At 34.3% G+C, this 16683-nt stretch overlaps 3 protein-coding genes across 3 annotated transcripts; 1 reads left to right on the top strand and 2 right to left on the bottom strand.

Moving 5' to 3' along the window:
• The first annotated feature begins 3979 nt into the window (after positions 1-3979).
• Positions 3980-5373, top strand: LOC110752556 (uncharacterized). The gene is made up of 2 exons (XM_088255575.1): positions 3980-4315; positions 4518-5373. The coding sequence occupies exons 1-2, from the start codon at positions 4046-4048 to the stop codon at positions 5148-5150; spliced, it is 903 nt and encodes a 300-aa protein (XP_088111701.1). The 5' UTR covers positions 3980-4045; the 3' UTR covers positions 5151-5373.
• A 5959-nt stretch (positions 5374-11332) lies between these two features.
• Positions 11333-13195, bottom strand: LOC110752553 (large ribosomal subunit protein P2B). Its single transcript, XM_021953235.2, has 4 exons — positions 13060-13195; positions 12652-12741; positions 11688-11914; positions 11333-11555 (listed from the first exon to the last, which is right to left on the bottom strand). Exons 2-4 carry the CDS (start codon positions 12737-12739, stop codon positions 11529-11531), a joined length of 342 nt encoding a protein of 113 aa, XP_021808927.1. The 5' UTR covers positions 12740-12741; positions 13060-13195; the 3' UTR covers positions 11333-11528.
• A 1594-nt stretch (positions 13196-14789) lies between these two features.
• Positions 14790-16121, bottom strand: LOC110747999 (histidine-containing phosphotransfer protein 5-like). Its single transcript, XM_088254679.1, has 5 exons — positions 15965-16121; positions 15726-15856; positions 15559-15627; positions 14977-15048; positions 14790-14886 (listed from the first exon to the last, which is right to left on the bottom strand). Exons 1-5 carry the CDS (start codon positions 16028-16030, stop codon positions 14790-14792), a joined length of 435 nt encoding a protein of 144 aa, XP_088110805.1. The 5' UTR covers positions 16031-16121.
• Between the last annotated feature and the right edge of the window lie 562 nt (positions 16122-16683).

Genomic DNA, 16683 nt, shown 5'->3' on the forward strand with positions numbered 1-16683 from the left:
TTTCAGTAGAAGTCTCAACCCTCTTTTCCTTTATTTTAGAGGAAGAGCATGTTTGTAATTAGTAAATGGGCCCGGCATCGGTTGGATGTCAGAAAAACCACAAGATCCGTCACAGATTCTAAGGAATTCGAGGCGGATCGTGTCATCTTTCCCGTTGTAGGTTTTTTTTTTTTGGGTAACTTATAAAGATGTTGTTGATTCTAGCTTGATCCCAGCACCCCAAAAAAATAAAAAAATAAAAAATAAAAAATAAAAAAAGGAGAAAAGAAAGGGTTTCACTATGTGTATGGTGCTATGTTTCTTAGTAGCTCTTATTAGTACATTTATACGCAAAAGTAGTGCCAACTCTGGCATGGCTCCAACATAGAATTAAGTTGCTTCTCCCACTAGTCCCAATTAGATACAATATTACTGTTTAAGTCACTTTTAGCTTGGCATATAGTAATTGTCACGCCCTAAAATTTGCTATGAACTCACCCTTGAGATTTACTCAAGAAATAAACTACTCAAAGGGGTGCCAATTATATCTTACATGTGTAAAACATCGATTTCTAAATAGCATGTTCTGCTCGATAACGTATTTATTAAACTCTCTGAAGTGAAAATGTCGGTCTCGACCTCGTTTCATCTCGTACACATAATCGTCGAACGACCAATCTCTAAAACACGAACTCTTCAATGACAACTTGATAAATCGTTTCCTCTAATATGCATAGAACCTTTAATGAATCAAAACGATCGGAAGTTGATCTCCGATCACTAGAATCCTCACAGTTATCTCTGAGATGATTTTTAGCCCTAAGATAAGCTGGGACTCAACCTCGGCTAACGCAATAACGAACGGTGCAAATTTCTGCACTAAGTTTTACTTAATTCTATCTTCAATCTCAAGTGTCACAAACGTTCGGTTCTTAATCCTTTTCTTGGCTTTTAGATCCATTTGATGAATTCGACATCGTCTCTCTGTTGGGTAATTAGAAATACCCTAAAATACTCAATAGTAACCAGCTTACGGCAGCTTTGCACACATACAAGCAATTTGTGTTTAAGTCAATTTATGGATGAAACAGAAGATTCTAGAAGGACAATTTTGGAAAAACAAGGGTCTTCACTCCCTCTTATATTAGGCATTTTGCTAAAACTTCTCTGGCCCAGGTTTCCTCCACCAAGACCTGTTCTGGACGTTACCTTCCACTCTTGGCTCCACCTTTTTTTACACGTATGGCATGTTTACTAATCTGGAATTGGAATTCTCATCAGGAATTGAATTCCACTTTTGAGAATTCCTGTGTTTACTTCACATAACGGAATTGAAAAGTACGTGGGACCCACACAAAATTAGGAATTGAATTCCTAATTTTGGAGGAATTCAATTCTTTGATAGGATGAGGTGTTCTAATTCAGGGAGAACCAACCCATCAGGAATTCATTTTTTTCTACCCATTATATCCTCACACACTTTTCAAAATTCCAAATTTGCCACTCTCTTTCATTTCCCAACAAAACCTAATACGTTCTGTCAAAAAAACCCCTTCTTCTCTTTTTCTCAGCCGCCATCTTCTCCCAGCTACCACTTCTTCGTGCTCAAGAATTCTCAGGTAAGATTTCTTTCTTACAAGTTTTCTAGTTGTTGTTCTTAATATTTCTTGAATATTATTATTTTGTATTCGTTTTCCCATTTTTCTTTGGTTTTTTTCTTTTGTTTTTCCTCTGTATTTTTGTGGTAATATTAATATATATGTAGATGATGAATTTCTGAGGTTCAGTAAGGATTCCATGATAAGTTCGCCATTGTGGAGTAGGAGCTACGGGTTTGGTTTTTGGGTTTTAGGTTTGGGTTTTTTTTTCTTTTTTGTGCTGAGCTCTTTTTTTTTTCTTTTCTAAACTTGTTCTTGGGTCCTAGTCGGTGTTTTACAAGCTTCTATGGGAAAAATAATTAGTATATTAAAGAGACTTATCTTTCCTATATCATAATACACCTTGTTAATATGCATTCAGTCAAATTTATTAGTTCTGTGACTGGTAGGAGATGAAGTATGGCAAATTTGTTAGTTCTTTCTATAACAATGATGTTGATTTGGTACTAACTGCCACTTATCAAATTGCATTTCATAATATTAATTGGTGTCTACATTTTGTTCTTTTTCATTGTGTTCTAGTCTTGTAATTTGATTGAGTTTGTTTTTTTTTTTCTTTATTATTTTACTTGGCAATTGATGTCCTTAATGATATTTTTTTCTCTTGTTATGTGATGTAGACAAATGGCTCGTCTAAGTTTGTCCACAAAGAAGAAATTACATGCTACATTAAATGCATTGATTGTCTACCTTCGAACCATATTTGTTGCGTGTGCTGCTGCTTATTTCTATGCTTGGTTTCGTTTCCAAAAACACCTTAGAAGTCCCTCACGATCAGTTATAAGAGTCTATAAGCAATTAGATTACCTATATGGCCTAATTTATGCGAGTGATGTGACATGTATTGCCCAACTACGGATGGATAGACAATCATTTCATAAATTATGTCAAATTCTTGTCACTAGAGGACAACTACGACCGACTCGAAATGTGTCTGTAGAGGAGATGATTGCAATGTTTTTACATATTCTTGCACACCATATTAAGAATCGCACAATCAAGTACAACTTTAGTAGGTCCAGTCGAACAATTAGTAAATATTTTCATGAGTGTTTGAAAGCAATGATTCGATGCCAAAAGGATTTTTGGTAAACACCCGAGCCTATCCTTGAGAACTCAACGGACCCAAAGTGGAAGTGGTTTAAGGTGTGTAATTTTGTTGCATTATTACAATTTTTATTAAAAGTTTTTTTTTATATTTTAACACATTATTAATTTAGTTGTCTATTATAATGTAGAATTGCTTAGGAGCACTAGATGGAACCTATATTAAGGTGCGTGTACCAGAATTGGATAAACCAAGGTATAGAACGAGGAAAAATGAAATAGCAACAAATGTTTTTGGAGTATGCTCTCCAGACATGCAGTTTATATATGTTTTGCCCGGATGGGAGGGTTCCGCACACGATGGGCGAGTCCTTAGAGATGCTGTGACTAGGAGAAATGGATTGAAAGTCCCTAACGGTAACATTCAAAAAATTTATTAAGTAAATTGAACTTCTTATCATTTAAATTATGAGAAAAATAAAAATATAACATTTGAATTTCTTCTTTAACAATAGGTTATTACTATTTAGTTTATGGTGGCTACACAAATGGAAAAGGTTTTCTTGCACCTTTTAGAGGACAACGATATCATCTCAACGATTGGAGAGATGGATACCGACCTACAACACTGGCGGAGCTTTTTAATATGAAACATTCAAGCGCTAGGAATGTCATTGAAAGGTGTTTTGGACTATTAAAAATGCGGTGGACAATTCTTAGGAGTCCATCATTTTATGACATTACAACACAACGCCGCATAATTTCAGCGTGTTGTATGCTCCATAATTTTATAAGAAGAGAGATGCTTGTAGATCCTATGGAAGATAATATGAACACTCAATTGCAAGATGGGAATTTAGAAGTGAATAACTACATTACCGTTGTTGAGTCCTCAGATGAGTGGACTACATGGCGGCAAAACCTTGCTCTATAAATGTTTAACACTTGGAGAGCAGCTAGGGAAGCTAGGGAAGCTAGGGAATCTTAATAAGTTAATGCAACTAGTTATGTTTTCTTTATTTTTAATGTGCGTGTAATGTGATAAAGACATAGACATTATTTGTATGTCTCAATGTTTTTGTAATAAAGTTTGGAATGTTTCTTTTAATTAAAGCATTGTTTCTCTTTTTTAATCTTTGTATGGTGATTTACATTTCATTAGTTTAACATGGTACTAGGGAATGTTTAGATACTTTGATTCTGGTTTGATTGACAATTTTATTAAAGGAAGGGAATATATAATCTTAGCTGGGTTTCATACTTATGTTTGTTGCTAATGTAGCATGGAGTGTAGGTCTAATTTGAAATGAGGAAGGCCCCAACAAAAACATTTTTGGACAGCCAGTGAGGATGCAGCACTGATGAAGTCATTGAAGGAATTATATCATGACACGACGTGGCGAGCTGACACTGGTTTTAAGAATGGTTACTTGGGCAAGTTAGAATGTATGTTGGAAGCCAAAATTCCCGGTTGTGGATTAAAGGCGTCTCCTCATATTGAATCACGAGTCAAGACATTGAAGTTAAAATATTTTGCCTTAACTGAGATGTTATCTCCAAGTGGCTTTGGATGGAATGAAGAGAAAATGATGTTGGTATGTGAGAAAAGTGTATATGACGAGTGGGTGAAGGTACATCTAATTCCCTCTTCATAAAATCTATATATGATGCTTATATTTTGTATGATACTTTTTGTGCCTTACCTATTAAGGGTGAGCCTCATTGCGCTGTAGCTACAGCAACTAAAAACTTATTTGTTGAAATTTTTTATCATGTACAATTGTATTACATGTCTTTGGAATGCTTACTTATATGTTTTCATTGTATGTGTAGTCTAAAAAAGAGGCAAGTGGTTTGTACGATAAGCCATTTCCACACTACTATCTCTTGGGAGAGATATATGGAAAGGATCGTGCTGTGGGTGCAAATGCTGGTAATGCGGATGATGATGAAGAAGAAGTTAGGCAAGAAGATGCAACTATGAATCACAATGAAGGTGAGGATGATGATTTTGTTGAAAATGTGAACATGAATGTTGATTCAGGGTCACCATTTGAGGGGCTTGATGATTTTGATGCTTCCTTTGCACAACCAAATACCCAACAACAAAGGCCTACACAAAGTACATCAAGTGTTGCTAATAATAGTCGCAATAAGAGGCCAAAAGTTGTGGATGAGATGACTAAGCAATTTTCTTCTATGGCACAAGCTATAGCTGGAGTGGGACCTAAGCTTGATGGCCTAGTTCATGTTCTCTCAACAGAAATAAATTTGACTGAATTGCAAGAGAAACTTCATGGTGAGTTGAGCAAAATGGAATTTTTGACTTCCTTGCAATTGTTTAAAGTGACAAACTTTTTGGCCAAAGAACATGATTTGCTAAGAGTTTTTTTCACCATGCATGATGAATCGAAAAGAGAATATGTAACTACTTTGTTGGAAACTTGGGAGCAATCTAGCGTATAGGCAACGAAGACATTGCTTCTTTTGGGGAGTGAAGATAGTTTTTTGGAAATAGATCTTTTGCTGGCAGCATACTTTTGAGAACAAATCATGACCATTTTGTTGAGCTCATGAATCTTTTGAAGATACTATGATACTTTTGTTGAGATTATGAAACTTTTAGGTAGATTATGACTATTTTGTAGAGATTATGACCATTTTGTTGACAACATGATGTTGTATTGATCGATATGTTCCCACATTGTGTATTTTGATATATTTCTAATGTGATGTAAAAGATTTGCATATTATGCTTGTATTATGATATATTTCTAATGTGATGTAAAAGATTTGCATATTATGCTTGGAGAATTTGCTATTGAGAAGTTGATAATTATTTATAAGCCGTTCAAATTTATTAGTTCTTATCGGAATTTTTTGTATATAGATTTTAGCCCATCTTTTTCCTATCTATTAGAGAACTTTTGCTTTAGGCAAAACTTCACATATGAGATATGGACATGCATAATCGACTATACGAGGAGAAAAGAAAATAGGAACATGACTTTTTGATATGAGCTATTGCTACTTCAAATTAATGAGAAAAGTGTTAATTGGGTTTCAAATTAAAACGAAAAAACAATAATAATACCAAAAGCTTAACTACCAAAGGCTTAACTATATAATTCAAATTTGACATCTACTTCAACCCAACAACAACAAGGACATTTTAGTAATTAGCACCACTCTTACCTCAATTCCATATGGTTTAGTAAACAACTTCATTAGGAATCCGGAATCTAATTCTCCTCAATCCATATGATTTAGTAAACAACTTCATAGGAATTCGGAATTTAATTCTCCTTAATCCAATTCCTCTTGAATTCAATTCCTCCTAATTCAATTCCGGATTAGTAAACATGCCAGTAATGATTTGTTAATTTTGGCTTAGCTCCAATAGGCTTCACTCAATGTTTGGTATTTTTTTATTTATTTATTTTTGGTATCTTACCCAGTGTAGGTTTTTATTTTATTTTATTAATTTTTAACTTATAAAGATGGTGTTGATTCTAGCTTGATTCCATATTTTTTTTTTAAAAACAAAAGAAAGGGTTTCACTTTGTGTGCGGTGCTATGTTTCTTAATAGCTCGTATTAGTATATCTATATACAACAGTAGTGGCAACTCTAGCATGGCTCCAACATAGAATTAAGTTGCTTCTCGCACTATAGTCCCAATTAGATACAATATTACTATTTATGTCACTTTTAGCTTGGCATATAGTAATTGTCACACCCTAAAATTTGCTATGAACTCGCCCTTGACATTTACTCAAGGCATAAACTACTGAAGGGGTGCCGATCATCTCTTACATGTGTAAAATTCCGATTTCCAAATAGATTGTTCTGCTCAATAATGTATCTATTAACTCCTCTTAAGTGAAAATGTCGGTCTTGATCTAGTTTCATCTCGTTCACATAATCGTCGAATGACCAATCTCTAAAACACAAACTCTTCAATGACAACTTGATAAATAGTTTCCTCTAATATGCTTAGAACCCTAATGACTCCAAACGATCGAAAGTTGATCTCCGATCACTGGAATCCTCACGGTTATCTCTAAGATGATTTTCAGCCCTAAGATAAGTCGGGCCTCAGCCTCGGCTAACACAAATGATGAATGGTGCAAATTTCTGCACTAAGTTTTACTTAATCCTGTATTCGGTCTCAATTGCCACAAACGTTCGGTTCTTAATCCTTTTCTTGGATTTTAGATCTATTTGATGAATTCGACATCGTCTCTTTCTATGGAAGCGAAGTCTTGGGTAATTAGAAATACCCTATAATACTGAATGGTAACCAGCTAGCGGCAGCTTTGCACACATACCAGCAAGGTGTGTTTAAGTCAATTTATAGATGAAACTCAAGATTCTAGAAGGACAATTTGGAAAAACAAGGGGCTTCACTCCCTCTAACATTAGGCGTTTTCGTAAAAGTTCTTTGGCTCAGGTTTCTTCCACTAAGACCTGTTCTAGAAGTTACCTTCCACTCTTGGCTCCACTCTTTTTTGCATGTAACGATGTGTCAATTTTGGCTTAGCTCTAATAGGCTTCACTTAGTGTTTGGTACTTCTTTTTTTTGTTCGTATGTCACCCGATGTAGGATTTTATTTTTTTGTAACTTATAAAGATGATGTTAATTGAAACTTCATTCTAGCACAAAAAAACTAAAGGGTTTCACTTTGTGTATGGTGCTATGTTTCTTAATAGCTCGTATTAGTATATCTATATACAACAGTAGGGTCAACTCTAGCATGGCTCCAACATAGAATTAAGTTAATTGATTCCACCACTATAGTCCCAGTTAGATACTATATTACTATTTATGTCACTTTTAGCTTGGCATATAGTAATTGTCAGGCCCTGAAATTTGCTATGAACTCCCCCTTGAGATTTACTCAAGACATAAACTACTCAAAGGGGTACTGATTATCTCTTACATGTGTAAAACCGCGATTTCCAAATAGCTTGTTCTGCTCGATAGGAAAGTACTGATTGTAATTGCTCAAATTGTTCCTAGATCATCATGTTTGCAACTTCACCCTTATGGTGTTTCACGATGTCCCAGTCCCATCATTTGTCAATTTCATCCTCCAACGTGTGGGTTGTTATTTTCCTATTTAGATCGGTGCACTAGATACTAAATTATATCAGGTTTGAAAGGAGTTTAAATTAGGTTATACCTTAAGGCCCAAAACTTTGTGAAATAAGGAAAGTTTTGAAACCAATTAAAGGGGTCCTATTTATTTCCTTTTGCGTGAACCGTTGCTTGATGGGCCTTAAGGAGAGAGAGCAAAAGTCTTAAGCCATTGGCATCTTTTGCTCATGCCGCTGCTGCTGCAATTGGATGAATCTAGATATCGTGTACTTAAGGAAGATTACGCCATGTATGTCTTTTATATATTTCAGGATGTGTGAAAGATCATGAACTTATAAAGAAAATCTAACATGGGTCGCCGGGTCGGTAACCAAACATGATACTTCGGTGGAGAATTGATATTCCAAGTTGTTTTGTATATGCTTAATAGTTAATACAAACCTATGCCTAAGAACTTCCATTACATCTCCTCAGTTTCATAAATCGGTCCAAATATCGACCCTCACACTATTGTTCTTCCCTTGCTCACTTTGCTGGTTTCCAAGTTGTTGATTACCAGCATTCTTATTCCTTTCCATCATAACCATTGTAACTTCCACAATCACAACCAAATGTTGCGAAATGATTTGATTGTTGCTTGGTTGAACACATGTTTATCGGCAAGGATTCATCTTGTTTACAATTGAGGAACTAAAATATAAGGTAAGACTCAATGAGTAGTTTGAAGATACAACTTTCAAGAATTTCTAGAACAACAAACCTTTAGAAGGAAATTCAAATGAAAGTAGAGAATATGCCTGGAAGAGTTAGAGTTACAAGGAATGTAATGATCGAGATCTAAAACTTAAGAAGGAAGTTCAAATAAATTGAGGATTTTAACACATCTTAAGGTTGAATTTTTCGAAGAACATTTTACTTTCAAAGATCGGTTTCGAAAATCTTTAAAAATGCTATGATACGGTATTTTCTATTATGCCCCAAAAAATGCTTCAGACTCGTATTCTTTCTGTATTTTTAGGTAACCTCAATTTCACCAAATGACCTAAAAAAATTTCCAAATATTTTTCTAACACTTCCAATAAATTATAACCTCCAAATAATTCAACTTAATTTCCAAAACATTTCTAAGTCACTAAAAACTCCCATTTTTCACCACTTCGAGCTCAAAAGATATTTATTTTTAAAATCTTCCAATAAATTAAAATAACCTCCAAATGATTCAGCTTAATATGCACAAAAAAGAAAATCAAAGTTACAAAAAACTCCAATTTTTCACCAGCCCAAAATTTTATTTTTCACATAGTTGGCACCAATAAAAAATGCAAAAATTTACAGGGTTTCTGAAAAAAGTTGAGGTTCCAACACCTAAATCATTTGGCAATTGGCAGAGTGACGGAACTCCTTATAAAGTCCTTGTAAGGTTTCTTAACTTTCTACTGTTATTGGTGTTTTAGTAAGTATGATTATTATGTACTTATACGAGGGAGTTTTCCTCAAATTCCTTTTTTATGAAAAAATATTGTGTCATGGTCACATTAGTGCCAAACTTAAAGAAAGAAAAAAGGAAGTAAAATGTTGGGCACAAAAGCCTCGGCCCAAATTCGACTTGAGGCCCAAACCAACATACCCCGCATTTTAGCATGTTTCAGTTTGAAATGTTAAAAGTGCCAAACAAACTTAGCCCTACAAACTTGGCCTTACTTGATTTAACCCTTGATCCGACCTAACCTAGAATCCTAACTATTGTCTCATGGTATACCACCATAGAGTCATTTTGTGGTGAGGGTGTCGTGTATGAACTATAGATGTAGATCTTCATATTACCCACATGATTCATCCGAATAGTAACTTTACTTAAGTTTAATAAAATGATAACGTGGTTAATATGAAGGTCCATATATGGCACCCTCACTATATAATTTCGATACAGACACACTCAATGTTAATAGGATGAGGTTAGTCATGTTTACTAATCCGTAATCGTATGAGGGGGGAATTGAATTGAGAAGGAGTTCGATTGAGGAGAGTCAGAATCCGGATTCCTATTGAAGTTGTTTACTAAATCATCTGTAATCAAGGGTATGAGTGGTACTGATTCCTTATAAGTTGTTTACTAAATTAGCATAAATCATAATTGAAACCAATTTGATTACTAAAATGCCCTTGTTGTTGGGTTAAAGTAGATGATAAATTTGGAATTTTAAGAATTGTGTGAGGATATAATGTGTAAAAAATATAGATTTCTGATGGGTTAGTTTTTCAGGAATTAGAATACCAACTCTCACCCAAGAGTCCAATTCCTCCAAAATCAGGAGTTGAATTCCTAATTTTGTGTAGGCCCCACTTACATTTTCATTTCTTCATGTGAAGTAAATACATGAGTAATCCGTAATCAGAATTATGTAATAGGAATCCAACTCCTTATTTTGAATCAAATTACGAATTAGTAAACATGTCATTAATATAAATTATTTAATTCCAACCAACTATATGCTTTTCCAATTATAACTAGGGTCTCTTTCAATTCTTACACCTCCCTAATTACTCACAATAGCCATGATGTCTCATAGGGGTGTACAAGATCTAATTCAATCCGTTCAAACCAAGTGATTCAATTCAATTCAATTCAATTTCAATCATTTCGAAGATTTGGCGGATTGGATTGGATTCGTAATTTTCAAAACTAACATGATTGGATCGAATGACGGATTTGTTTATGAGAATCCAATCACATCCAATGCAATCTGGTTAATTTTATGCTTATTTTACTCTTGTAGGTATTTATAGTTGACAAAGTAATGAATTTTAAGTTATTTAATGTAGTTAAGTTTAATATATTATATAGTCAAAACATTTCTTTATAGTATTTCATTTATATTTTACATTTACGTCTATTAATACTTATAATACAAATGTCAGAGTAGCTACAATTAACTATATATAACAAGTGACACTCATTAAGTGGTGTGAAATACTAAACTATAGTTGAAAAGATGGTGAGCAAAATTGGCGCCAATGATATGCGCACAGTGGTATTTCGATCATATGGGGGGAAATAAGTATCACTTCAAAGGACTTGCTAAAGGGTGAGCTTCTTAGTCAAAACAAAACAGTTAAACCTGTAGGAGCCCTTCAATCCGTCGAGGGGTAACAAGACTACTTAAGGCTAGCAATGAAACACGGTTACATATTTTTGGGGAAGGAAAAACTATTCAAATATTGCACTGAGTTGGCCACTTTAGCCATAATGAATCTTCTACCTATTTTCGGTATAAAAACAAAACCTAAGAAAATGAAGTCACTTTGAAGTCTGAAATTGCTCAAACAATGGTGTGACAGAAAGGTTGACGCAAAAGTAGTGATTTGGTTCAAGGGCACAAAGAAGGATGTAAAGATCCAAGAAATTTATCGCAACCTAACCATAGATACTTCTTTTGCTAAAAGAAGGCAAACTCAACCTACCGGGCAAAGAGCAACCGGATCTACAGATCAACACGAATAAGCAAGAAATGAACTCAACCATAACATAAACCACTGGCAAGCAATCATAATTCAAGTCAAATAGATCAAATTCAAAAATTATCTTACGCAATCTCTTTGATCCCTTGCATATCTAACCAAAATTTTTTGCGATCTAAAACCATATCCAACTACAAAATGGAAAATTAATAACATAACACTGATATGAAAGTATCAATGAAAATGAGAAGTTCTGATACAGGCAAAGCACCAGATGAAAGTCTCTTAGTCAAAAAGGCTGAATCCCATATCCTGCAACAAGAAATTTAAGAAGTTAGTAAGTATAGACATTCAAAACAACAACAATGTAATTAGATCATGCAAACTTGCAAACAAAGAAGCAATCTAGGTACAAACTACAGCAGAATTTTAAACAGAACTTACATCATCTGTGTCTTCCTTCTCTTCGACCTTCTCTTCCTTCTTCTGCTCAGCAGCAGCAGGAGCTGCAGCACCAGCATCAGCCGCAGGTGCTGAATAAGCAACTGCACCACCACCAGATGGAACAGACGCCAACTTCTCCCTTCCAGAAGCAATTAGTTCTGTAATATCTTTGCCCTTGACTTCAGACAACAGCAACTCAATCCTGTCGCCATCGGCCTCAGCTCCAACTGCAAACAAACCAAAACTTAATTTAATGTGCAAGTGCAAAAATGTTGGCGCAACAAATAATTATGCACCAGTTTTGTTCTTAAAAATTTAGTCCTATGGACAACACGATGTTAAGTATCTTTTTGTGCAACCATTACTTTATCAAGACATTACACAAAATGTTAAATGTATCACATATGAGGTTCTTCTGTACTAGTTAAACAGGAAACCATGAGCTTTTTGAATTTTTGACTAATGAATGACCAGATGTCAGTAATAAATCATCTCCATTTCGATGATATAGAAAATTCAATTATGAACAGGCCTACAGATTGTAAGAATACTGCCAAAATGCCAACCCAACATAAAATTAACAAGGACTAATAGAGGGAAAGAGTATTGCACAATATTCAAAGGAGTGAGAGCGCAAGACTACTCTTTCCCGAGGTGTGGGGTTAAGGTGCTCTAGCACTGGAGCTGCCCCCATCAAAATTAGATAATTAAACCATCTCAATCTGAGAGACCCTAAAATATGGTTCAGCGGTTAATCCATATATAAAAAGACTACACAGACAAATATCATCAGACGCTATTAAAATAATTACAAACGCATCACAAAGCCATTTAAAATATCAAAAGCAAGCCAAACCCACAAATGGCAATCCAAATTCAACAAAAACTATTGAATGAAATCAGTAATAATGCAACTTTGTGTCATACGTTAAAAGAAAAAAAGGGTTTTCAAAATAAAAGTTACCTGATCCGAGAATGTCCTTCAAATCAGCAGCTGAGGGGCTGGTCTTCCCTCCCAAAACAGCGAGCAAATATGCAGCAACCACCTTCATCTCTGTCCAAACAAAATATATCACACTTAACCAGCTACAAATAAACAGAAGAAAAAAAAATTGAACTAAACAAAAAGCGAGGAAGATAGGATTTATCTGTAAGACATAAAATTCATAACCAAGGTCCATAAAACTTGTCTCAATCTACAAGAACTGATAGCACAATTCAACGATATGCACTAAAAACATCCAGATTCAATCAACTATATGTTTGAATGAAATTGAGAAGAAATTGAGAAGAAATTGAAGCATACCCATATGAATAAAGAGAGAGAGAGAGAGAGAGAGAGAGAGAGAGAGAGAGTTTGAAGAAAAGTTACCGTCTAAGACTGAATAAAGAGAGCTTCTGCAGCAAAGCCTCAATGGCAGACGAGAGCAAAGACGACTGAGTGTGAGACGGAAACAAGAGAGTGGCGGCCGAAAGAGAGTTTGAGGGGAAATAAGAACAGGCGAGATTAGGTTAAAACCTGTACATCCATTTATATTTTTTTTTTATATTTTATATATTTTATTTTATTGTTTCGGTTTATATGAACCTAGCCCACAACCGGTTTGGGTTTAAAGGTGTAAAATTGGGCCGATTTGTCAGCCAAAAAATATTTTTCTATATTAATCAGCCAAAAAATATTTTTCTATATAGCATATATTAATTATAGGGGTCCCATTTACTTTAAAAAATATATAATGAGGTAATATGATATTTGACATTTCAGACCGATTTAAATTTTTACTAATTGTCAAATTGTCACATAAGCCATTAAATCCAAATTTAAGATTTTGTATTTAACATCTCCCTTGGAGATGCTCTTAGGCACTTACCTAGTTGTTGGAGGACTAGTGCTCATTGCCCTTGCCAAGTATGAACCAACCGTTTGGGTCCATGATTACATTAACTCTTTCTTTGGACAATATCAGTGCGTTTGGATGGGTGAAATAAACTTGGGATTTAGATAAAAGTTAGAATTTCTAAATTGACGTACACCAATTCTCGTGTTTGGATAAATAAAAAAACAAAGAAATTTAGAAATTATACATGGAAAAAATATGGAATTTGAAGGTCATAAATACCAACTTTAAATTCTATCTAAATAGTTGTCATTTCTAAAATTCCAAAAAAAAAAAATGGAGTTCTAAAATATTGAATTCCATGGTTAAATCCATTAGCCAAACAAAAAACTTTGCAAATTCTAGAACATTAATTTACATCATTTTAAATTCCTCAGTACTTCCACATCCAAACACATCGTTGATAAATCTTTGTTAAAGAATGTATTGAACATTTTTCATTTTTAGTGAAGTAAGTGATGGGAGTAATATTTTATTATTATTCAACATATTCCTTCCTTCTCCCTTTTTATGGGTAATTTCTTACTTTCTAACATAAAGTTTACAATTGGTATCCACTATGAAAAATAAGAACAATATAAGTAAAGAATGATTAATATGTGACAATAATGTTGGAGATTAGAACTTGTACACAAAGATTAGTTAGGCAAGCAACAATTTTCTTAGCCATTATAGTAGCCAAATTTCATAAACTAAGAACAAGGTCCACTTATACAATGGATAGAAAATCAAGTCTTAAACACGCATAAAGTGAACTTAATCAAAAGTTCCAAATACCAAATCCTTGTCCTAAAACAAGTTATAAATAAGTCTATAACATAGAAATAATAAACTTATTACATGGCCAATATGAAGAAAACATCACGATCTTATGGAGTCGATGATCTAATATAATAAGAACTATCTCCACTCATTTTGCTTTCGTCAACCTCATGTTATAAATTTCACGTTCCATCTATAGAAAAGAAAATTCTGAATATTAGAACATTTGTGTGAGGACAATTACCAAGGCAAGTTTTTATTCCTATATTGTTTATGGTCTCTAATTATAAAATCAATGTGTTTATTTATTTTCAATCTGCAATCAGCAATCAAATGCACGATAATTACATATATATATATATGACATCTTCATAAGGTTTTGGAAGTGATACAAATTAAAACTGAGAAAGGAATTAAAGATTCAAAATAACTGAGAAAGGAATTAAAGATTCAAAATAACTGTTACCCCAACAATGCGATTCAAATTCTCTTTGGCGACAAGATATTCACGGTTGACATTGTCAAGAGCTGCAAGGCACCTACAAGCACAGAACCACACATATATGTATTGTTCACAAATTTTGTTACTAGAATATTTGGGGATCATGAGAGAATAAATAAAATCTTACCCTTCTTTGTTCTGTGCTTCACTTGCATCAATGAGCTCTTGACAGGCAAGGGCAACCCGGCCACAGGCATTACTGTAAGTCCAAAATGCAGTAAATTAAGAAGACTAGGATGTGCAACAAATTAAGAAGCATCCATTTGAGCTCATAATACACAATACAAAAATCCAGAGGAGACCAATAGATATTAAAATAAGTTCTTTTATTTTGAGCTGAAATGGTTCCTTCACATATTATTTTTGCAAGGACAAAACCAATAACTTTCTTACGGGTAAGATATAAATTTTTCCTTTTTAGAGCTACTAGGGTGGATTTGACTAATTTTTTGTGGAATGGAGTGCGCTAACTAAATATGCTGAATTTTTAAAAAGTAACACAAAACTTTTATTTATCTAATTATTTGAATTGGGCTAGCCTACTACAGTCTGAGGGTGGTTCCGCCCTTTGTTACAGCATACATCACAAATGCTTCAAAATCATAATTCTCCTTTTTGTAATATATTAATGTATAGTAATTAGGCCGCATATTCTAAAAAATTATCCAATTGACAATTATGACCAAAAAAAGAAATAATTGACAATTACCTTGTGGTACTACCTTTAAACCAGATTGCGAGTTTATGCACCTCAGAATAGTTGACATCGGGCTCACTCCTAATTAAAATTAAAATTGAATTCTGCAAAATTAATAACTATATATATAAATGTAAAACTCGAATTAGTTCATGGAAATAGTGAAGGAAATTAATTACAGATTTCTTGTGAGTTCGGCTCTGTAATCTTCAGCTACACGAAGGAAGATGGTGAAAATTTCGTCAACCAAGCGAGGGTTGTTTTCATCTTGTAACCCTTTTAGGTCGTCAAAGTGGTCGGTCAAAATGCCCTGCCAGGAAACATATTTCATAAAGCTTACCATATTAATCTTGTAAAAACTTAAAAGAGAAAGCAAGACATATTTATAAGCAAAGCAATATAATGGGGGTGAACTGACTTGTTCTTGCAAGGAGCTGATGAGTTCCTCGAGCTGTTGGCTAAGATCCTTCCCTTTCGCAGCCATTTTCTTCGTTGAGAGAGAGAGAGAGAGAGAGAGAGAGAGAGAGAGAGAGAGAGAGAGAGAGAGAGAGAGATGAAATTGAAGTGAAATGAGAAAAGAGAAGCCAATAGAGAGATCAATTAATAAACAAAACCTCTTGTATATATGCATGGTTTTATAGCCTCTATATATGTTGTTTTTCATGACACATAGCATGCATATGTTGCTAGCAGTATGCAGTGTGAAGTAGCATGAGCTTTGCATGTCTCTGGTTTCATAACTTCATCATGAGCTTCACGGTGGTCTTTCTATATTTCCTTGTCTCCTTTATGCATGCTTTAATTAATAAATAGGTACATGTTGACTTTGGGTAATCTTTGAGCTCGAAAACTTCACTAAATTTAAACAGAACCCATATGTCGTCTCATTAGATAATTCATCCTATATATTATATTATTTTAATTAAATCTAAAATGAAGTTAGGAAGTGTATATCTATTAAAAATAGGGCCTAGATGAGCCAAGTTGAGCCTAAACGGGCTTAGAAGGGTTGGACCGTAAGCGGGCTGAGAGTTTCAAATCCTAAGCCTAGAACCTACTTAATCGAAGAACATGTCGAGCTGAGTTGGCCTAAATAACGAGTCGACTTAGACCGTGGGTAGGCAGAGGGTTTCAAAT

The sequence above is a fragment of the Prunus avium genome, chromosome 6 (genome assembly GCF_965620075.1).
Source record: "Prunus avium chromosome 6, drPruAviu1.hap1.1, whole genome shotgun sequence".
Taxonomy (NCBI): Eukaryota; Viridiplantae; Streptophyta; class Magnoliopsida; order Rosales; family Rosaceae; genus Prunus; species Prunus avium.